The sequence below is a fragment of the Schistocerca piceifrons genome, chromosome 8 (genome assembly GCF_021461385.2).
Source record: "Schistocerca piceifrons isolate TAMUIC-IGC-003096 chromosome 8, iqSchPice1.1, whole genome shotgun sequence".
Lineage (NCBI taxonomy): Eukaryota > Metazoa > Arthropoda > Insecta > Orthoptera > Acrididae > Schistocerca > Schistocerca piceifrons.
In genome coordinates, this window is record NC_060145.1 from 172,168,273 (window position 1) to 172,192,267 (window position 23,995).

The 23,995-nt window shown below is 42.8% G+C and overlaps 2 protein-coding genes across 3 annotated transcripts in view; both read left to right on the top strand.

The window, feature by feature from the left end:
• The window catches only part of LOC124711259 (putative fatty acyl-CoA reductase CG5065), a 492,981-nt gene that overhangs the window by 308,034 nt on the left and 160,952 nt on the right, over positions 1–23,995 (top strand). The window lies entirely within an intron of this gene.
• LOC124712160 (keratin-associated protein 5-4-like) overlaps positions 1–23,995 on the top strand; it is a 65,596-nt gene that overhangs the window by 1,185 nt on the left and 40,416 nt on the right. The window contains exon 2 of the mRNA XM_047242457.1: positions 12,434–13,296. Coding sequence (XP_047098413.1) covers positions 12,434–13,296 — 863 coding nt within the window. The remainder of the gene's footprint in view (positions 1–12,433; positions 13,297–23,995) is intronic.

The following is a 23,995-nucleotide window of genomic DNA, read 5'->3' on the forward strand; positions in this document are numbered from 1 at the left end:
CCCGTTGCACGTTCTCAGGTTAATGTGAGCGCCAGAAAAGCCGTCGCAAATGTGAAATGCTGCTATTTTATTAACTGGTGTAACCGCCAGAATGTTAAAAGCAAGCATGAAGATGTGCATGTGCCAGGTGTCAGTTTGTGGGACGGAGTTCAATGCCTGTTGTCCTTGGTCCTTCCGTACTGTTTGGTGGATGACGTTGAAGTTAACGTCTCATACGTGCTCGATTAGACACAGTTCTGGTGATATAGGAGGCCGAAGCAACATGTCGACACTACGTAGAGCATGTTGGATTGCAACTGCATATGTGGCCGAGCGTTATTCTGTTGGAAAACCCCTCTTGAATGCCGTTCATGAATAGCAGTACAACAGTTCGAAACGCCACATTGATATACGAACTTGCAATCAGAATGTGTGGGTTAACCGTAAGAGCGCTCCTGCTGACATACGAAATCGCAACCCAGACCATAACTCCAGGTGTAGGTTTAGTGTGTTGTAATGACCCTCCCGTGGCCACTAGAAAAATTTAATATTTGTGATAAGAGCAAAAAGAACAGACAGGCAGCCTCGAAACTTTTTCCGCTGCAAAATTAATTATAACTACTGTTCCCTACTCTTATCAGGTCCTCTTTCCTTCCTAGCGTTAAATGATTTAAATAAATCTGTCTTTTGGTGTTACTTTTGAATATGAAAACTGAAATTGATCTTTTCATCAAAAATAAAATATTTAGTGCTGTGGATCTTAATTACTGTCTTCTTGGTTGAAAAAGAGTAAATTATTAATTTTGCAGTAATGCGTGGCATCTCCGGAGTGCAATCGAGCGCACCCAATGTTAACGTTCTTCTTAACAGCCAGCGTGAGAAACCGCTTCTCAAGCTCTGCGTCTAATGTAGCTCAGCACTATTTTTGTTGCTGTTATTGAAAAGCAAGTCAGACGAATGCGATTCTGAACAACTATGATAGTCTGTATCGGTAGGGCAGGTTCACAAATCTTCTTTTTTCACCGAAGAGATTCTGTTCATTTAAAAATATTGTGTTATTAAACAGGGAACACTCATTACTACCTAACATTCAAAATCCTAAGTCTTCCTCTTGCTTGCCCTTTGCATCATAATTACTAGAAGAGGAAAGATGAGCATAATATTCACTTCAGAAATTAGAAAAATTTTACCTTTTAAGGTAATTATTATTTCGTAACAGCGTTCTTATCCGTGCTCAACTATTATAATATATATTCAACTTCTTACAAGACCGTATATTGACAGAAACTAATATTTCCTTATATCTCGCAGCAATAGCGGCTGTCTCTTCTTTTTTAACAATAGTGCACGGTCCTTCCGAAGTCAAATCTACTATCGGAAAAAAATCATTAGTAAAGTCACGGAATACACAAGTTTGTTAAAAATCACAGAACGCTAACAATCCAATGCTGTGATTTACAATGCTGCGCTCTCGCAGGCGGAAACGATAATTTAGGCTATTTACTACTGAGAGTTTTTCTACTACCCGTGTCTAAGCATGTTCCACCACATAATGAAATCGAACCCTTGTTTCACCGAATAAGATACTCTTTCAGCCCCGGATCGGATATTAGGGAATCGCTTGGTGCACCTTATTTTCTGTTAATGATAATAAGATACTCTTTCAGCCCCGGATCGGATATTAGGGAATCGCTTGGTGCACCTTATTTTCTGTTAATGATTTCGAGCATCATTCAGAGGCACGTAGAACGTTTCTCTGATTTACTTATTTCTTTTACTCAAATCATTTCATAAAATATTTGACTGATATCTTTCATTTTTTATTTTCAAGTCTTATTCTGAACGCTTGATCTTACTGACTCCTCGCTTACCTTCCTAACGCACTTGATTCGAAGGAAGCCTTTTTGACATTTACGTGCCGCACCAATGTATCTTTTCATGTGGAAAATAGCTAGGCCTTGAACAGATGAAATTTTTGACGCTTCATTTACATAGCTTGGCAGCAGCTTTTCGTAAGTATTTCAATTTTTCCTCAACTCATTAAGTTTTCGTTAATTACCCTGATGACTTTCAAGCAGTTAAATATTTTCCTACAAAACTAGACCTCATGCTGGCCACATTGGTACCCCGTTTCCTGTATCTCTCTCCCTTTGTTTGGCTATGAAAATTCGGACAACCTCATGGTGTAATTTGTAGGGAGTCTTGTTTTCTCTCCGCTCGCGCATTTACAAAAACGCATCGAGTGTTTTCCAAATATCGCCTTTTCGATATCTTGAACCTTTTATGAGATACGACGATTTTTACGACCACTTGATTTCCGAAGCGCAGGAAAGGTTCGGACGCGCCGCGAGCGACCCATCCGCGGATATAACTAATATCTCAAGAATGAAGAGAGATATCACTCCGGTCTCAACTTTAAATAAAATTTAGATATATTGGTTACATTTCATACGCAATAATGTATGGCCTTAAATGAACTATATGGAAAGTCTACGCGATGTGATTTTTACCTCTGCGAATTCTTAAAAATTTCGTGCATCCATGTACTCAATTTCGTGCAGCACAGTAACTATGACGAATAACGAAAATAAATTCAGACCTTTATCGTTTAAAGATATCAAGCTATAAGACGAGGAAGAACCAAATTTTTTCACCAAATAGCTTTCTTAAAATCGAATAAGTGTTTCATAGCTGCCGTCCCGTCCACTCCACTGCTTTGCCGAGAAGACACGTGGCTGTCGCCCTCTGTCGCGCGTGCTGCAGCGACAAGATTCAAACACGTTTGAATTCAAACGTCGCCAGTTGCAGCGGGAGACAGACCGCGACACACATGTCGCTACCTAGGACACTTCTGTAACAGTACCTGCGGTTGTGTTTTTTGTCGCGTGAAGCTGTCGCGCGCTGTCGGTTGCTTCTGTCGCTTACGTAGGACGTGGCTAATGTCACAGCCTGCGTTACCTGCTATGAAGTGATGCAATAATTTCTGCTTTTGTCAGCAAACACAACAGACCTTTATTCCTCCCTCAAATGAGGCCTCTTTTGACAACACTGAAGTCGCAACGAGCGGTGGTTTGGGGTCAGTGGAATGCACGCTACCGGGCGTTAGGCTCGGAGCTGTCCTTGAAGAAACACTTCGTTGTGTCACTGTGGTCCCAACTGCTGATAACATTGCTACTGCAGAAACAGTATGATGCACCACAGCCGAACGACGACAGTCTTCCGCTCGGTAGTGCGTGGCCCTCCGGATTCCGGTCTTCTTGCGACCGTACCTTCCTGTGATCACCGATGCCAACAGTCATGTGCATTCCTGCCAAGACATTCAGCTGTACCGCGGAAGTAACATGCAGCGCCTCATAGCCCTGTTACACGACCTCATTCAAATTCGCCATCTTCGTCGTCTTAAGGGCATTCTTGATCAACATCAACTCACCACGTCCAGTTCAAAGGTAATTAACTTTTACGACCGTTAAAGCGTGTATTTAAAGCAAACCTGATTTGAACCTTCATAGTAGCGCTGCTAGTTCCACTTTTATGCGACTGGCGCAAAATTTGAATAGACGTTTTCTGAAGGCGTAGAAAAACGTGTACCAACTTCTGTTTATCACACACAACTCCTCCTTGATGGAGGGAATTTTTTTCGTTAGTGTATTTTTGTTTTTAATTCATTGCTTAATGTAAATAATTCGAAGGATGTATTAATACACAATTGTGTTACACTGTGGTTCATTGTATTTTAGCACATAGAAACAGTTTACTTTAACAAAGGATAGCCGAGATCGCTAATGGACGGACACATGTGCGGTCACGCTCGATCCCGAGACCGTTCAAATATTGGTGTCGGAAGAAATCTTCATAGCTAACACTGGCCGATAAGGGGACTTGGTGTACAGCTCTTCGTCACCTCACTTTTGCGCTCGTATCCTTAGTTAAGGCCGGCCGGGGTAGCCGAGCGGTTCTAGGCGCTACAGTCTGGAGCCACGCGACCGCTACGGTCGCAGGTTCGAATCCTGCCTCGGGCATGGATGTGTGTGACGTCCTTAGATTAGTTAGGTTTAAGTAGTTCTAAGTTCTAGGGGACTGATGACCTCCGCAGTTAAGTCCCATAGTGCTCAGAGCCATTTGAACCATCTTGAACCTTAGTTAAGTTCCAGTCCTCTCCGAAGCGTCTCATGAAGGATGGCATGCGACACTGTTGATAGTGACCAGTCCGTCGGATGGAGAAGTAAGGTCGGCGGACCCTTTGGTTCTATTCGGGAGGAGTACGCCATATGCCGACACAAACTTTCACCATCTCTTTCCCCTCCATCCTTAGCTCAAAATGGTTCTGAGCACTATGGGACTTAACATCTGAGGTCATCAGTCCCCTAGAACTTAGAACTACTTAAACCTAACTAACCTAAAGACATCACAAACATCCATGCCCGAGGCAGGATTCGAACCTGCGACCGTAGCGATCGCGCGGTTCCAGACTGAAGCGCCTACAACCTCTCGGTCACACCGGCCGGCGGACCTCAGCTCACCCTATATATTGTTCAGGATCAATTTCCACTTTTCTCAGCGAACAAATTCATGTCTAAATCATATTGTAATTAGCTTTGATCTTCTGAAGACTTTACTACACGGCAAACTACAGCGTTATCTGCGAACAGTCGAAGAGAGCTGTTCTCATTTGCGTTTCACAAGAACGATATTTCCAGAATCCGTGCTGAAATGTGTCAATAGATAGTTTTCTTCAAGGTCTTTCATAAAGTTCGAACGCAGTATATGTTCCAAAATCTTACTGCAGATAGGCGTCAGTGATAGTGTCTGTAATTCAGCGGATTACTTCTTTACTTTCTTATGTATTAGTCTGACTTGTGCAATTTGTCACTACTTAGGTACGGATCTTTCGTCGTGTCGAGCGAGTGGTTATATGTGACTGCTAAGCATGGAGTTACCGTATCAGCATACTCTGAATCTACATAGTATATAACCTGCATCGGAAGACTTGCCTTTATTCACTTAAGTTGCTTCGCTACACCGAGGATGTCTACTTCTAAGTATCTGTCTCGGCAACAATTCTTGAATCGTATTCTGGAATACTTAGTCCGTCTTCTTTGGTGAACGAATATTTGAAAACTGTGTTTAGTGACTCCGCTTTAGTGGCGCTATCATCGGTAACGTTATCATCGCTATCATGCAGTGAAAATATTGAATGTGTTAAGATACAAAGGAATTACAGACAATGGCTGCGAGCGAGCATTGATTGAAATAAATGGGGAAAGTTGAAAATTTCTGCCGGACAGGAATTCGAACCCGAGTCTCCTGCTTAATAGGCAGATGATCTGACGACTGAGCCATCCAGACAAATTTTCAACTTACCCTCACACTACTAATGTAGTGCCCCTTGTCCGTTATTTTCATTAGTCGCGGGATTTCGCCGATTCCCGTAAGAGTTCGAGCTTGTCGATGTCTGTAATTCCTTTGTGTCTTAATTCATAAAGGCTGCTGGACGAAATCAATGTTTCACCGCAAACACACACACACACACACACACACACACACACACACACACACATACACACATATATATATATATATATATATATATATATATATATGGTGTTACAAAAAGGTACGGCCAAACTTTCAGGAAACATTCCTCACACACAAATAAAGAAAGGATGTTATGTGGACATGTGTCCGGAAACGCTTAATTTCCATGTTACAGATCATTTTAGTTTCGTCTGTATGTACTGTACTTCCTCGATTCACCGCCAGTTGGCCCAATTGAAGGAAGGTAATGTTGACTTCGGTGCTTGTGTTGACATGCGACTCATTGCTCTACAGCACTATCATCAAGCACATCAGTACGTAGCATCAACAAGTTAGTGTTCATCACGAACGTGGTTTTGCAGTCTTTGCAATGTTTACAAATGCGGAGTTGGCAGATGCCCATTTGATGTATGGATTAGCACGGGGCAATAGCCGTGGCGCGGTGCGTTTGTATCGAGACAGATTTCCAGAACGAAGGTGTCCCGACAGGAAGACGTTCGAAGCAATTGATCGGCGTCTTAGGGAGCACGGAACATTCCAGCCTATGACTCGCGACTGGGGAAGACCTTGATCGACGAGGACACCTACAATGGACAAGGCATTTCTTCGTGCAGTTGACGATAACTCTAATGTCAGGGTCAGAGAAGTTGCTGCTGTACAAGGTAACGGTGACCACGTCACTACGGGAGAACCAGTTGTTTCCGTGCCATGTACAGCGTGAGCAGGCACTATCAGAAGCTGATTGGCCTCCACGGATACACTTCTGCGAATGATTCATCCAACAATGTGTCAATCCTCATTTCAGTGCAAATGTTCTCTTTACGGATGAGGCTTCATTCCAGTGTGATCAAATTGTGGGCTGACGATAATCCGCACGCAATTGTGCAATCACGTCATCAACACAGATTTTCTGTGAACGTTTGGGCAGGCATTGTTGGTGATGTCTTGATTGGGCCCCATGTTCTTGCACCTACGCTCAATGGAGCACGTTATCATGATTTCATACTGGATACTCTACCTGTGCTGCTGGAACATGTGGTTCATGCACGATGGAGCTCCTGCACATTTCAGTCGAAGTGGTCGTACTCTTCTCAACAACAGATTCGGTGACCGATGGATTGGTAGAGGCGGACCAATTTCATGGCCTCCACGCTCTCCTGACCTCAACCCTCTTGACTTTTATTTATGGGGGTATTTGAAAACTCTTGCCTACGCAACCCCGGTACCAAATGTAGAGACTCTTCGTGCTCGTATTGTGGACGGCTGTGATACAATACGCCATTCTCCAGGGCTGCATCAGCGCATCAGGGATCCCATGCGACGGAGGGTGGATGCATGTATCCTCGCTAACGGAGGACATTTTGAACATTTCCTGTAACAAAGTGTTTGATGTCACGCTGGTACGTTCTGTTGCTGTGTGTTTCCATTCCATGATTATGTGATTTGAAGAGAAGGAATAAAATGAACTCTAACATGGAAAGTAAGCGTTCCCGGACACATGTCCACATAACGTATTTTCTTTCTTTGTGTGTGAGGAATGTTTCCTGAAAGTTTGACCGTACCTTTTTGTAATACCCTGTATATACTGAAAAAGAGCCAAAGAAACTAATACATCTGCCTAACATCGTGTAGGGCCCACGCGAGCACGCAGAAGTGCCGCAACACGACGTGACATGGACTCGGCTGATGTCTGAAGTAGTGGTGGAGGGAACTGACACCATGAACCCTGAAGGGCTGTCCATAAATCCATAAGAGTACGAGGGGGTGGAGATGTCTTCTGAACAGAACATTGCAAGGCATCGCAGATATACTCAACAATATTCATGTCTCTGGAGTTTGGTGGCCAGCGGAAGTGTTTAAACTCAGAAGAGTGTTCCTGGAGCCACTGTGTAGCAATTCTGGAGATGTGGGGTGTCACATTGTCCGTCGCGATGCACAGTGGACATGAATTGATGCTGGGTGATCAGACAGGGTGCTTACGTACGTGTCACCTGTCAGAGTCGTATCTAGACGTATCAGCGGTCCCATATCACTCAAACTGATCGCGTCCCACACCATTACAGAGCCTCCATCAACTTGAACAATCCTCTGCTGACATGCAGGGTCCATGGATTCATGAGGCTGTCTCCATACCCGTACACGTCCATCCGCTCGATACAATGTGAAACGAGACTCGTCCGATCAGGCATCATGTTTCCCGTCCTCAACATTCCAATGTCTGTGTTGACGGTCCCAGGCGAGGTAAAATTTTGTGTCGTGCAGTCATCAAGGGTACACGAGTTGATTTTCGGCTCCTAAAGCCCATATCGATGACGTTTCGTTGAATGTTTCGCACGCTGACACTTGTTGATAGCCCAGCATTGAAATCTGCAACAATTTGCGGAAGGGTTGCACTTCTGTTACGTTGAAAGATTCTCGTCAGTCGTCGTTGGTGCTGTTCTTGCAGCGATATCGGATATTTGAATTTAAAAAAAATTTTTTTTTTTTAATTTTTATTTTTTTATTTTTTTGCCGGATTCCTGATATTGACTGTGCACTCGTGAAATGGTCGTATAGGAAAATCCCCACTTCATCGCTACATCAGAGATGCTGCGTCCCATCGCTCGTGCGCCGACTATAACACCATGTTCAAACTCACTTCAATCTTGGTAACCTGCCATTGTAGCAGCAGTAACCGATCTAACAACTGTGCGTGACACTTGTCTTACGTAGGCGTTGCCGACCACGGCGCCGTATTCTGGCTGTTTACATATGTCTGTAACTGAATAGCGTGTGTGTGTGTGTGTGTGTGTGTGTGTGTGTGTGTGTGTCGATTTGATCCAGTATGCGTATTGCCACCGGTGTACTTTACGTACGACCAGAATCTCTTTAGATTATCTGTCGTATTACGAATCAGATTATTTCGTTGAGTACACCATTAGAAGCATCTCGAATTGAAGTCTGAGCTAAATTTCGAGCTACTGGAAAACATCGCCAGTCTTGCCGATTTTACATTCTTTTAAACCTGACACGCATTTTCGTTGCTTCTGCAACAGTTCCTGACCTGTCTCTTACTGCAAATTAAATACAGAATTGAAATAAAGCTTACATAAATTTGCAACAACTTGTTACCCACGCAGGCGCTTTGTCGCAATGAAAATAAATGTCTGCATCACAGACGTTGCGTAGTGAAAAAGTCCGCATTCCGGTACAAGCAACATTCACTCGACAACCCGTGTGGGAATAATTAATTCTTGAATTGTCTGTAACATCCAAGGTTATACCTCCATTAACGTCAGTATCCCACGCCATTTACGTAAGTAATACTCTTGAGAAATAAGAACGTCCTCCAGGTCGGTAAACGTCAGAGTTTGTTTATAACAACGAGTAAAGGATGCTGTCGCTCTAAGGAATCTCTGCAATAAAATCCTGCTTGCCTTGATTTTCCATCAAACTGACTATAACAAACTTAACCCTGATAGAATTTGGTTTCCCAGTAAACATTGTTTTCACGAAATATTTGCTTTTATAAGTTATTTGCTCGTTCTACCTATACTACAAACGTAATCTTACTAATCAAACTATAGAAGAGTTACATTAACTAATTTAAAATTTTACCTCATACAGGTGGCCTCATTACACTACAGACTTTTTGCAGAGTGCATTGTTGTTTTTGTGGTCTTAAGTCTGAAAACTGGTTTGATGCAGCTCTTCATGCTACTGTATCCTCTGCGAACTTCATCTCCAAATAACTATTGCAACCTACATCCTTCTGAATCTGCTTGCTGTATTCATCTCTTTGGTCTCCTTTTACGATAGTTACCCTCCTCATTTCCCTCGAGTAGTAAATTGGCGATCCCTTAATGTATCAGAATGTGTCCTATCAACCGATTCCTTCTTTCGGTTAATTTGTGCCACAAATTTCTTTTCTTCTCAATTCTATTCAGTACTTCCTCATTAGTTACGTGATCCACCCATCTAATTTCCAGCATCCTTCTGTAGCACCGCATTTCGAAAGCTTCTGTTCTATTTTTGTCTAAACTGTTCTGCAAAAAAATGTGCTTGACTACTTGACATATTGATATTAAAAAGGATCTATGTGCATAATTACGTGTGAGGTACGTGGTGTTCTTAAAAAGAAAACACTCCATCTCGATTGGCAGTATACCTGCATATTTTTGTTTGAAAATGCACTTTTCTTCGTGTTAGTCAGCTTTTAGGTAAACAGAATTTCTAAAACTTTTCCCCAGTGCGTAAATTTCATAATTGAAATGCTGTTCTGCAAGGTATGCAATATAAACATATTTTGCAATTTTTTCCAGCTAGAAATTTCTTTGTATATTGGAGTATGTAGACATCATAGTGTCAAAGTGGTGAACAGGCTAAATGTTCCAACAGTTTGTACTTAAAATATTTCAGTTTCCCCATCGCCAAAGCACGTTTGTGGGTGGGTGCATTTTTCTGTAAAATATTTTTTCTCTTAAAATTCAGTCATGTCTCTCACGTATTTTCATGCAGTTCGTCCAGAAAACATTTGTGTCATTTACCACATGGTGTTTACCCTTTGCAAGGTAACTGAAAAGTCGCATCAGTTTTGGATGCCAAAAAACGCACTGTGCATTTCCATCAGATGAACAGTAACTTATATAGCGCAAAATTGTGTTAAAGTAAATGGAAATGTCGTGTTGCTAGGGCCTCACGCCGGCTAGACTTGCCGCCTGGTGCAAGTCTTTTGAACTAACGCCACCTCGACGACTTGCGTGTCGATGATGATGATGATGATGATGATGATGATGATGATGCAGACGATAGAACACCCAGTCCGTGAGTGGAGAAAATCTCCGACCCACCCGGGAATTGAACCGGGGCCCCTTGGCATGACAGTCGGTGGCGTTGACCACTCAGCTGTTGGGGCGGACGTTGTGTTAGTGTCACCCTGTTCGTTTGTTACACAGCATTAAACTACTTCGAGAGTAACTACCTACAGTTCGAATTCTCCATACAGTGTGACACTACATCCATTTTTCTGTGCAAGAGAACTAATGCAGGTGCCAGTAACGGAAGATCAGACTGCAGCTCAATTACTCATGAATGGCATGGCTAAAAACTAGAGTACTTGGGAAAAACTGGAACGAACCCAAGATCGGAAAGCCTTTTCCTCAGATAGCTCCTGTCCTTCAGTGAAATGGAATCTGCGATCTCCACTTTGGAACTGAATAAAGCTCCTGGTATCGATGACGTCATAGCAGAACAGATCATTAAGTTCAGTAAGACCACACTGCAATGGCTCCTTAAGTCGATGAATGAGCGCATAGCTAAGCTTCACATTCCCAGATTCTGGAGCAAAACTGAAGTGGTTGCATTGTTTGTGTCTGCCAAGGTTCCAAGCGACCCTGAAAGCTTTCATCCATTGTCACTATTGTGCCGCTGTCTTAGAACGTCTTCTTATCCGTATTAACAGAATAATCGAAGGAATGCTCATTCCTTAACAAGTCGGTTTTCGACCTTTCATGCTGCTGTCAGATACTGAACTCATTCAACACATTGAGGATGATTTTGAAGAGTGAGTCAGTTTTGATTAAAACCTCATCATTGTCCTTCGTGTGCATAGGAAGACAAAGGACAATAAGGTTGCTAGCAGACCCTTCATCTTGGCCTTTGAGGACGATTCATTGCTAGAAAATGCCACGGTGATGGTATTCCGACGTGATATGAAACTGCATATCCGCCCCCCCCCCCCCCCAAACCCCGTGGGGTTTTTCAACTTTATGGTGTTCGAGGACATATCTTCTCATTGCAATGCTAGCCCATTCTCTCGGGATTGTGGACGACTGTTGCACATGAATGTTCCTTGTGCCCCTCTGCATCAACCGTGGAGAGCACCACTTTCTCTGGCCACCAGAGGCACCGTCTTTCTGTGTGAGAAAAAAGATAGTAATATAAAGCTAGGGATAAACTAACATACCAAGAGGCCAAGAAAAAGTGAAAGCATCTAAATTCTTCATGCATGAAAATGACGTATGCTACAGCTATGATGATGTCACCCTCTCTGATGGCAGTATCCTTGGCCATTACGACTCCTACAGTGTGCCCTCAGGGCCACTCTACCATGCCTGCCCCTGATGGTTGGGGGTTCTCCTCCTGCTGCTTCCTCCACCCCCACATTGGGAGCAATGGTTTCCTACCTGCCAGGAACACCGATCTCTCTCCCCCCCCCCCCCCCCAACTGGAGATGGATCACCACCATCTGCTTTCTCATGGCAGCAAGGGATCCCTTGGGACACTCCCCTCCAAAGTTTTTGCTGGTGTGCAACCTGATACCAGCCAGTGGTTGAAGGAGCCACATGCTCCTGGTCATGGGGCTTTGCGATCTTCTGCAACACAACAAACTGCTTCAGGGAAGCCCTCGAGCCATCTAAACCCCAGTAAGAAGAAGAAAGATAAAAATAATTCGAAGATGAAGATTCCAGTGGCCCCTGCAGTGCAGACCCCAACCCTTTGTAGCTACCAGGGATATTTTAAGAATCACAGTGTCTATGATAGGGTGTGGGGTGGAGTTTGCTCATATGTTCTAGACTCTGTATGTAGCAAACTTGAGTGTCTTGATACAAGTTTGGAGGCTGTGGCTGTTTGGGTGAGGAGATTTCAGGATTTTACCATCTGTAATATTAATCCCCCTGCACTTTTGCCGAGGTTGTACTGTTCATCCACAGTAAGACCTGTACCTGGGTGACTAGTTACTCAATGTGGTGGAGACTTAAAGCTCTGTGGGACTGGTCTTTGATGGCCATTTGAAGTGGCATCTTCGCCAACTTAAGCAAAAGTGCTGACTACAACTTAATACATTTCACTGCCTCAGTAACATCAATTGGGGTGGAGAATGCACTACCTTTCTGCAGCTTTACAAAGCCCTGATCCTGTCTTGCCTTGATTGTGGGAGTCTTGATTGTGGGAGTCTTGATTGTGGGAGTCTTGATTGTGGGAGTCTTGATTGTGGGAGTCTTGATTGTGGGAGTCTTGATTGTGGGAGTCTTGATTGTGGGAGTCTTGATTGTGGGAGTCTTGATTGTGGGAGTCTTGATTGTGGGAGTCTTGATTGTGGGAGTCTTGATTGTGGGAGTCTTGATTGTGGGAGTCTTGATTGTGGGAGTCTTGATTGTGGGAGTCTTGATTGTGGGAGTCTTGATTGTGGGAGTCTTGATTGTGGGAGTCTTGATTGTGGGAGTCTTGATTGTGGGAGTCTTGATTGTGGGAGTCTTGATTGTGGGAGTCTTGATTGTGGGAGTCTTGATTGTGGGAGTCTTGATTGTGGGAGTCTTGATTGTGGGAGTCTTGATTGTGGGAGTCTTGATTGTGGGAGTCTTGATTGTGGGAGTCTTGATTGTGGGAGTCTTGATTGTGGGAGTCTTGATTGTGGGAGTCTTGATTGTGGGGGTCTTGATTGTGGGGGTCTTGATTGTGGGGGTCTTGATTGTGGGGGTCTTGATTGTGGGGGTCTTGATTGTGGGGGTCTTGATTGTGGGGGTCTTGATTGTGGGGGTCTTGATTGTGGGGGTCTTGATTGTGGGGGTCTTGATTGTGGGGGTCTTGATTGTGGGGGTCTTGATTGTGGGGGTCTTGATTGTGGGGGTCTTGATTGTGGGGGTCTTGATTGTGGGGGTCTTGATTGTGGGGGTCTTGATTGTGGGGGTCTTGATTGTGGGGGTCTTGATTGTGGGGGTCTTGATTGTGGGGGTCTTGATTGTGGGATGGGAGTCTCGATTGTGGGATGGGAGTCTCGATTGTGGGATGGGAGTCTCGATTGTGGGATGGGAGTCTCGATTGTGGGATGGGAGTCTCGATTGTGGGATGGGAGTCTCGATTGTGGGATGGGAGTCTCGATTGTGGGATGGGAGTCTCGATTGTGGGATGGGAGTCTCGATTGTGGGATGGGAGTCTCGATTGTGGGATGGGAGTCTCGATTGTGGGATGGGAGTCTCGATTGTGGGATGGGAGTCTCGATTGTGGGATGGGAGTCTCGATTGTGGGATGGGAGTCTCGATTGTGGGATGGGAGTCTCGATTGTGGGATGGGAGTCTCGATTGTGGGATGGGAGTCTCGATTGTGGGATGGGAGTCTCGATTGTGGGATGGGAGTCTCGATTGTGGGATGGGAGTCTCGATTGTGGGATGGGAGTCTCGATTGTGGGATGGGAGTCTCGATTGTGGGATGGGAGTCTCGATTGTGGGATGGGAGTCTCGATTGTGGGATGGGAGTCTCGATTGTGGGATGGGAGTCGGGCATTCAGTCTGGCATAACCCTCAGCATTGTGGCAACTGGACCCGATACAGCACTGTGGCGTCAGACTTCCAACAGGAGCCTTTCGAACTAGCCCTGGGAACAGCTTATTCACAGAGGCTGGGGTCCCTCCTATAGACCAGGCACCAACAGCAGCTACTCAGTTATGATACACACTCTCAGCTCCCGTAAGAATCTGAAGTACCGTGTCCTTTTTCCTAGAAGGGAGATCCACCTCCCACAACAGATTGTGAATTGGAGTTACAACTCCGACTACAAATCTGCTCTTAGCTCCAACTTCCCCCACGGTCGCCTCGTCTCAGGGAGCAGTCATGTACCTCCACCCCCTCCCCCTCCTTCCTCCATGGCGTGTGTTCTGTCCTCGGATCTGGATTTATCCTTTGGAATGAGAGATTCAGTTGACCCCATTGTTTTTCACTGTGTGTTCCTGGCTTTTCTCGATGCATTTCTGGGTGCAGGAGTGCTTCACACAGATGGCTCAACAGTCGATGGACAAACCAGCTTTGCATACACACACGCATGGTGCAGTGAACTAAGCTCCCTGTCGAATGGGTGCAGTGTCCTCTGCTGAATTGTTGCCCATAAAACGAATCCTAAGCCATGCTCGTTCTTGCACTGGCAAGATGATTCTAATCTGCAGTGAGTCCCTGAGCAGCCTTCAGGCTATAGAACAGCGTTACCCTCGTCAGTTATTAGTCACAATTATCCAGGATCTTCTTTCTGAGCTCCATCAAGCTGATCGGTCGGTCGCCTTTGTTTGGACCCCTTTACTGGTTGACAAATTTGGCAACCTGGATACCAAACTTGGAAATGAAGGTCCCAGAACTGGACCTACGATCTACGCTATACCATCAATTCTTGGAAGTCTGGAATTCAGAATGGTAAGCTCTGGACTCCCGAAACAGACCGAGGGCAATAAAGGAGATTGCGACCATGTGGCCTTTCACAGCGAACCGATTGTCATTTGTCAGCTATGCATTGGCCACACTTTGCTGACCCAAGACCACATTTCCGATGTGAAAAACCACCTTACTGTCGATGTGATGCCTGCCAGATTGCGTTCCACATCCTACTAGACTGCGTAAATTTGACTTTTTTGCGGCAACATTTTAAACTTCCTGATACGCAACTCTGGTGCTAGTAAATGAAACCAAAGCGCTGACCTGGTTTTACATTTCACCCGCGAAGGTGGTTTCTGTTCGTCTCTGTGAGTTGGGGAACTTTGGCCTCATTGACTGCCTGATGGATTGGAGGGGGCACCCCTTGGTGGCTGCTTTCTCCCGGGAAACCCACAGTGGCCATTGGTCAGAGGTCTGTCGTGGCACGAGTCCTGCGCTTCTCATCTTTTTATTCCCCATACTCTTTTATATTTGCATTTTTTAATGTTTTGTATTTTCAAAAATTTTATGCTCTTGTCTGTACTGCTCGTTTGCTTGTGGTAATGGAGGATGAGGTAGTGCAAGTCGGATGCAGAGGGTGTATTTCTCACCACACACCAAGCTCCAGGTACTTCGAATTGCGTTGTGGGCAGTGCAGCTCACCCATCTCTCTCTCTCTCACTCCTCTCCTACTTCTCCTTGTTTCTATCTCCGTCTTATTGGATCTTGGATTCAGTTGGTCTTACCAGACTATACTTTTTGTATCCTTCGTCTGAGGATTATTCGGATTGTATAACGTATAAGATGAAGGGACTGATGACCTCGCAGTTTGGTCCGTTTAACTCAACGCTCAAAATACGAACAGTCTCACCATTTACCTCCCTTGCTTCTGGTAGTGTCACCAGGACACAGTTCAGAACAACACGTTTTCTAAACTTTCTGGACATCACACATGAATAATTTACCAGCAGTCAGTATTCCCACGCGTCATTCGCCAGAGGAACAGGAAAGGGGCCATTAGTTAGTGGTACCAGAAGTACACATCGCCACATTTCGTCAATTGGCTTACGGAGTATTGATGTAGATGTAGCTTTAGCAATATCACTACTTAAACCGGCTTCTTATTCGATGTAGAAAATTGCCAACTGTCACGCTACATCGACTTTCAATCCAATTATCTTAGTCCAATTAGGTTTTACGTTGGGTTCAGAGGTACTTCAAAATATACATATGTACTGGTTTGCACGCGTCCAAACTAATTGAGCTAACTTTCCCCCCCCCCCACTGTGACGTTGGTACCTTAATAAGAACAGATTTTGGAATGATTCAGCATCATCTTGAGGTGACGATAATCAGTTCCACACATTGTTCTCTGCGACATACGGGAACGAAAAGATGTCATTAGGCGATAAGTCAGGTGAATATTGGCAGTAAGACATTAAGCAAATTTTTGTTCTTGAGATAATCAATTGTCTGGCGTACTGCGTCATAATGAAGAATGGTGTAATGTTTGCATATGTTCTGCTTGGTTTCATCGCTGACTTACGGCAAACCAATTATTGTATCAACTTTTCGATCCTTCAAAGTAGTTATCACAAAATTTCTAGTGTACAAAATTGTAAACGGGTGAATGATTGGTACCTCAGTCTCGAAAAGGCATAAGACTTCCACATGCGACCACGTTATCGTCCTCAGGTGCGCTGATGCACTGACCGCTTAGGGTAGGCGCAGCGCTTTTCTCTTATGTCCCCACCCACCCATCGCATCCAACAGATATTGCAGCGCTATTCACTGTCTGCGCCCATGATGACCTCCCCCAGTCCTTCCGCCACCTTGTTTCTCTGCCGTGGGTTCGTGCTCAGGTATGTGTGCTGGTGGCACCTAGTCAGTTCGTTGTAGGATATCTCCTTCATCTTCCAAATCAGAGTAATTGCGGTTCCAGGCCTTACTAAAGATGCAGCTACTATCATGACTGATCTGCTGTTTTCTTATTTGAATCTCTATAGATTATTTTATGACACGGCCCCAGAAGTTAGACCTCAGTGTCAGAACCTTAGTATGGTCGTAATCCATCCAGTGTAATTCCAGCAGACTATGCTCTGCGACTGCCGACTTGTTAGGCTGCTGCATTCTGGTGTTTCGTTGGTGTTCTTGGCAACGAACTTAGTACACACCATCTGACCTATATATGTATTGGCACATTGGTCAGAATTTCTGTAGTCAGAGGTCGTCTTTGATACTACCGAGCAGTGCTCGTGTTTTAGCTGGTGAGTGGACGACTTTCTTCACTTTGTGTTTCCGGAAAATGCGCCCTATCTTTCCGGCTAATGCGCTAAAAAAAGGAATAAAAGCAATTGCCGCCTCTTCCTGTGATTCATCTTCTGTTTCCACCAGTTGTACAGTAGGTATACGACGCAGGGATCTCCGAATTTGCCATTCCTTTTAGTCGCTCTTCTGCAACACCGTCCTGTTATGATAAAGTTCTTGGCTGAGACATTCATTGTCTGAGAGGCAGCGAGCCCTTTGCGTCATTGTTTTAAGCATCCAATTCCCTTATACTGTGTGGTGGCAACTGTCTGCGTTCATGTATAGGTCACTCTGTGGTCCAACGTGCCGTCCGCTCTTCTCTCTACCAGGACACCCAGAAAAGGAAACTCTCCATCCGCTTTGACTTCCGTGGTGTAACTGGTGTGGAACTGAGATGTGTGAGGAAATCATTTGGCATGTCTCTTCCATGTGGCCATATGAACAAGTGAACAAGTGGGCTGATTCCAGAGCTTCCTCCCCGAACTGTTCCATGTACATGTTGGTGACAACTAGTGATAGTCAACTCCCCATGGCTACTCCTTCCGTCTGCTCGAAATAGCACTCATTTTCGACGTTGGCTGCTACGAGCCACGTTATCACTTGCCGAAATATTGTGCCTGTTAGAAAGTGACATCCGTCCGTTCGCCCGTGGGCCATTTCGTGATAAAGTACGCCGGGAGAAGCTGAAGAATCTCATTTTTAGTGTAACCAAGAAATAAACCATCGTTTTCTTGGAATGGCTTCTCGAACGAAACCACTATCACTGATATCGGCCCATCGTGGAGCACCCAAACAGTGGATTGCGTTTGGTTTCAGACTTGTACGAATATAGTCAATTTTCGGCTCTTGTTACGATGTTATGTATGGATTTCGCATTTTTCGTCTGTCGAATTATTTGGTATTTCCTTGCGCCAGCTAACACAGCCTACTTTGGGCTTTGGTCAAATTGTGCGCAATTAATCGGGGACATACTTTCTCAAAGTATTGTGTTCATGCAGAATGTCTCCAAGCTTACATACCCTTAAGGGAGCCACCCTTTCCCGGTAAATCACAAGCAGATCCTCTTCAACCATGTTGCGCCCAGTATCGATAGTTTTGGATACGACTGGTTTACAGAATGAAATTTCACTCTGGAACTGAAGGTGCGCTGATTTGAAAATTGCTTGTACATTAAAACTGTAGGCCGGAACAGGACTCCCAACTTGTCAAAAATGGTTCAAATAGCTCTGAGCACTATGGGACCTAACTTCTGAGGTCATCAGTCCCCTAGAACTTAGAACTACTTAAAGCTAACTAATCTAAGGGCATCACACACATCCATACCCGAGGCAGGATTCGGATTCGAACCTGCGAACGTAGCGGTCGCGCGGTTCCAGACTGTAGCGCCTAGAACCGCTCGGCCACCACGGCCGGCCAACTTGTCACTTTTGCCTTTCGTGGTACAGTGCGCTATATAAGCACGACTAACAAACCATATGGATAGCTCCACTTCCGCTAATAACTCATCTCCTATTTTCCAAATTTTGGAGATGGTTTCCCGCATAGATTGCGGGACTTGCACTCCTGGAAGAAAGGATACAACGGCGAAACGGCTTATACACAGCAAGGCTGTGAGGGCTGGTCGTGATTCGTGCTTGGGTAACTCAGTCCGTGAGCACTGTGCAGCGAAAGGCAAAGGTCCCAGATTCGAGTCGGATCCGGTACACAGTTTTAATCTGCCAGAAGTTCCAACGGCTGATATAGATTGATCTTTAAGAAAGTCATCGCTGACCGAATCAAGACTTCAACGAAATTCTACAAATCGAAAGTAGTGTGTCTCTTCAAAAGGTGATTGAATGCCAAAAAGTGTGTCCAGGCGTCCTGTTTACATCACAAATATTCAAACAATAGTAGTGTCATATCTCAATAGCGTTACATTCGTAACTAAATCCTGTATCGATCTGAAATTTAAAAAAAAATTAAGAGGTTTTACGAATGTCGATGTATAGCTTAGCCATTGTCAGTAAGTCCTTCAAATTATCGACATTAGATAAGAAATTAACAATGATGATAAAAAGGCCGATTATAGCAATGAAAATCTTGTATCCGCAGGAACATGCCTTTTTAACGAGAGAAATTATTTGTAGTTGTTGCAGACGTTTTCTTTACGCTATGTTATGTTTGTTTGAACTAGTGTTAGATGTAAATTGGTGAAAATGAACAGCATAACTGAAACAATTGCTACAGGATTTAAGCTTTTTTCTAAAATAAGAATGGCACGCTTATTACAAGAAAATGAAGAAGCGATGTTTGTATTTTTTTAGGCGAAAGTGATCTGTCCCTTTTTTGTTAACTGTAGATTTAGATATGGAATGGTAGGAAAGAATAAAACAGTTCCTAAAAGCACCTAGTGTTAGCGGCACGTTACGTTCCCGTTCTGTTGTCAGTAATGTTAGAGGAAATAATAGAGGGAAGTCCAGATTTTATAGAGAGAGTGAAATTTTCTCTTTGTCTGTTCACCCATGTTTGTATTCAGAAAAGTGCGACCTCTACTTGCTGAGACTTGGTATCGCTGATAACGCAACGGAAACGGTACGTCTCCGCTTGCAGCGTGTACCTGTAGGTATTATCTTAATCACATTATGTAGATAGTTGTGTAGCGGGTGTTAAGATTTGATACTGCTTCTTTGTCTTTTTATCCATTGACAGTATGAAATAGGGATGGAGAAGATCAACCGTTTAAGACCAATATCGGTATTTTATTTCTGAATAATCGGTGTTTCTTAATTTTTTACTAATAACAGAGTGTGGAAACCGAAATATCAGTTTGCTATAGCAGCAGTGCAAACATTTTTAGTTTTTAAACAAACAGTTTTAAAAAATAGAAGCAGTTTTTATTCTTAAAATTTGCATTGGTTTGAAATATTGCGTTACTATAGAAAATCAGAAAAGCTATCAGTTGAAACGTCCCCTTTGAACAATTATACAAGACTGTGCTTAAACTGACACACAATATTTTGTTAGCGCAACGCAATCTGACTTTCAAAATTCCCTACAAAAGAATGGCCCTGACTAACATTAAACTATACCTTTCACAAATCACTTACCTCACAAAAATCTTCGCTGCTCAAGCTACTGCAATACAGCGAGCGCCACTACTGCCAGCTAAATAAAAGATTCAAACTATGGAAGGCACTAACTACTGATAGGGATAGTTAGCAAATGAAAGATATTAATAGAGAACAAACAATGTATTTACCTTGATATCATCATATATAAATATAGCAGTTCATGACAAATTTCAAAACTCCGCCATCTCTCTCCCCACATCCACCACTGCTGGCGGCTCACCTCCAACTGCGCAACGCTACGCGCTGTTCACAGCCAGCTGCCTAACACTACAATGGCGAGTATTACAACAATGCAAAGCAGACACAGACTGCCCACAGCACAGCCAGTGATTTTCATACAGAGGTGGCGTTACCAATAAAAAAACCTAAACAGCCTACTTACATAGCCCCCATGCTCCCCACAAAAAATTTTTACAAATTGGATTGGGCAGTGGCCAATACAGATTTGAAAAAAATTTTTCATAATTACAATAACAAAGAAATCAAATGCACACACTTATTGATACAATGTTGGTCAAAAGCTAAAAATTTCTCACAGTCCATAAAGACAGTCCTCAACATTCGTCACAGTAAAATTGCAGTGTTTTTCTCAAAGTCTGACCAGTAAAAGACAATGCACACAGACGTAGTGGATTTCCATGCAGTCTTGAAGAAGTAGTGTTGTCCTTCCAACGGAAAGACAGTGCTGACTCGACATGCAGACAGGTAATGGGCCACAACAGAGTAAACCCACAGCAGAGTCAGTCGACGTTTTGAAGAATATTGGTAGTTAGGTCATCACAGAGCAGACCCACTGTAGTCCTGGTAGAAATTACGGTACTGGTGGGCCACCAGAGGTGCAGACCCACTGCAGTCCTTGTAGCAATTGGTGGGCCATCAAAGATGCAGACCCACTGTAGTCCTGGTAGAGACAGCCAGCAGCCATCTGTTGCAAATGTGCAGGTGCACAATCACCATCGAAGAGTCTTGCGGACAATATAGCAAGTCCATAAACCACCACTTGTGCACTCACAAAGTTTCTGGAATTGTCCTTAGATCCAGCAATGCTGTTATCCAGTCCCTTGCTGAATCATTAACACACGTGCAAACACTATCAGTCCCTACTTCTCACATATTGTCCATGTACTATGACCAACAGAAACGTGTGCAGTGAAATGTTACTTAATTTGAAGAACTGGTAACAATTACAATTTGGTAACATAAAAATACAATAACAAAGGTACATGATACATCATTAAAACATAACAATACAGATAACATTTGTAGTAATACAGGCTTTACAAAAGAATCGAAATAACATATACATCAGTGTTACAGGAATTATAAGTACCTACATAAAGATCAGAATAGCTTTGGAAACAACAACTTCACACATGAGCATTAAAACAAAACAGAATAAATAATGTGTAAGCATATTTATAAGGTAAATAACATATTATTAATGCCAATTATATTTGAGGATAACAGTATTCCTCATCATAGTGAATGTAGCTTAATATTAAAAGAAAAAAAAATTCTATGAAACTACACAGAGACAGGAAGAAAACAAATACACAAGGGTACACAAACACATAGTGGGATAACACCAATAGGAAAGGACAGGGTTCGTTTTCAGTGTAACATTTGGTACTGCAGTCCAACCCAAAACTTCATATATCTTTCCTCTTATTTCATCCTTTGTTTCCACCAAAAAAATTCTATCTAAGCATGCTTTCTGTATTTATATGTTCACACATTTCTTACCTCAACATTTATTTCCAAGAAAATCCTACCTAAATCTGTTTTCTGTACTTTTTTTGTATAACTCCTCAATGCATTTCTTCCAATTCATCGAAACTCATTCTCTTAGAGGCTACCTACTCTTAAGCTAACTTAAATCTACTGAGCTCAGATGCTAAACTAAGGGACGAGGCAATGCAGCATCACATAACAAATTATCACAAACAGCAATGACAAAAAAATGCCAATTTGCAAAGCAAGCAGCAGCAAATCTAAATTAACAGATAAAATGCAAAATTACAACTAATATGAGCCAATGTGCAGCAACAATGAAAATAAATCAATAGTAAAACTAGCTTAACAGAGTAATACAAAGTGAAATTTAGTAGCACTATGCCTGGCAAATAGCAGCAGAAATAACTTATATCTAAACATGACATAGCTCAAGCAGAAAAAAACATTACACTAAAGACAACAATGCAGATAAGGGAAATGTATATTCACATCTTAATGTCTATGTAATTAAAGTGGTGCACCACAAGAAGTTATTCTACCAAAAAGTTACCAAGTACTTGAAAAGAAAATTATGTGTCCAGGTACTATTACTAGTCCCTTCTTATTGTTCTTTCCTTTCCAAGAGCTCCTTTATCGAAGAATGTGGGTCATAAAATAATTATTTAATAGATCTGTTGACAGAAAGTGTTCACATTAGCAAATGCATTTTATTTTATAAAAGCAATGCTGCAACACAGCTGGAAACCAGATGTCAAATTAAATAAGCAATTACGCAAACCAAAGCATAAAAATATCATTCAATAGCTATGTGGCATTTCATGTCAGTAGCTCTCAACTCTCGTAGAAAGACACTTGTCATAATCAGGTGTGCAGATGTACGAATATTTCCCATCTATTCATAAGCATTTCAGTAATTAGCACAAAGTACGAGTAACCATATGTTTTCAGGTAATGAGCGTGTAATATTTGCGATGCTTTCTACAAAGGAACGTCAATAGCCAGGATAATGGCCTCCCTTTTTTTCTACCTGTGCCGCTGAAAGGCTAATGGCTTTTTTTTTTTTTTTTTTTTTTTTTCGGGCGGCTGTCGCCCAGGTGGGTGCCCGCAACGCATTACGTGCAGGTGGTCACTTAACTTTCTTACGGAAAAATTTACGACAGCAGTTTCCGCTACAGTGACAGTCTCACATAAAAATATTTCACAGGTCAAGAATTAGCGTTGCAAATCTGTAGAAACAAAATCCTGTGAATATAACAGTGTCCAAAAAAATTTTCAGTGGCATTGTGATACATTCACACATGATTCACACATGTACACACATTTCATAATTCTAAAGTATGATTCTTGGTTTCCAACATCCTTTTCCATAAGTCAGAGTCCCTAATCACTATTCATTACTCCTTACCTTATTACACATATATATATATTCGTCGACACGTCAATCTTGCGACGGCACTTCAATATTTCATCATAATAAATACATAGCATAACCAAATTCCTCATATAGCATCAGCTTATTGTTCATAAACATACCTCAACAGCATAATATACATCGTGTCATCTGCCTCAAACGTACTTTAAAAATCATGAATCCATACCAAATATATCATTCAAAGCTCTCATAGTATCACAATGGTTCCGAAAATATATGAACAGTTCACAAAGTACAAACAACATACAATTTTGTAAGTGTGAAGTTATCCAACGGTGTAATTACGTAAACGTCTGTCACTGATGTAGTAAAATAAATGCTTGTCTCTCTCAGGTAAATAATCAGACAGCTGTGTAATTTGTGTGTTAGAGAAATATGGTACCGATGTGTAAAGTTGTATAAGCAAATACCATATTAGCTAGGGCTCCTTGTGCTTGCCAAACACATGATACACAAAGTAGGCGTGTACCCCCCTGAGGATTAATGTAATTATACCCTCAGATGTTACAGATTATTGCAATGGAATAAAATGTATCACGGAAAACTTTCTTTGTAATTCAAAAACCTTTAAAATAAATGTTTTAAGTATAAAATTAATCACTCAAATACATGTACTGTAGCGCTAAACTGTGCGTCTTGTTGTAAGATAATCCCTGTGGAAGTGTCGTAGTTGTCGTCCTCCAAAAGCTAAGTTCTGCAGAAGTCAATGTACTTACCTCATGATAAACAAAAGTGAAATGCTT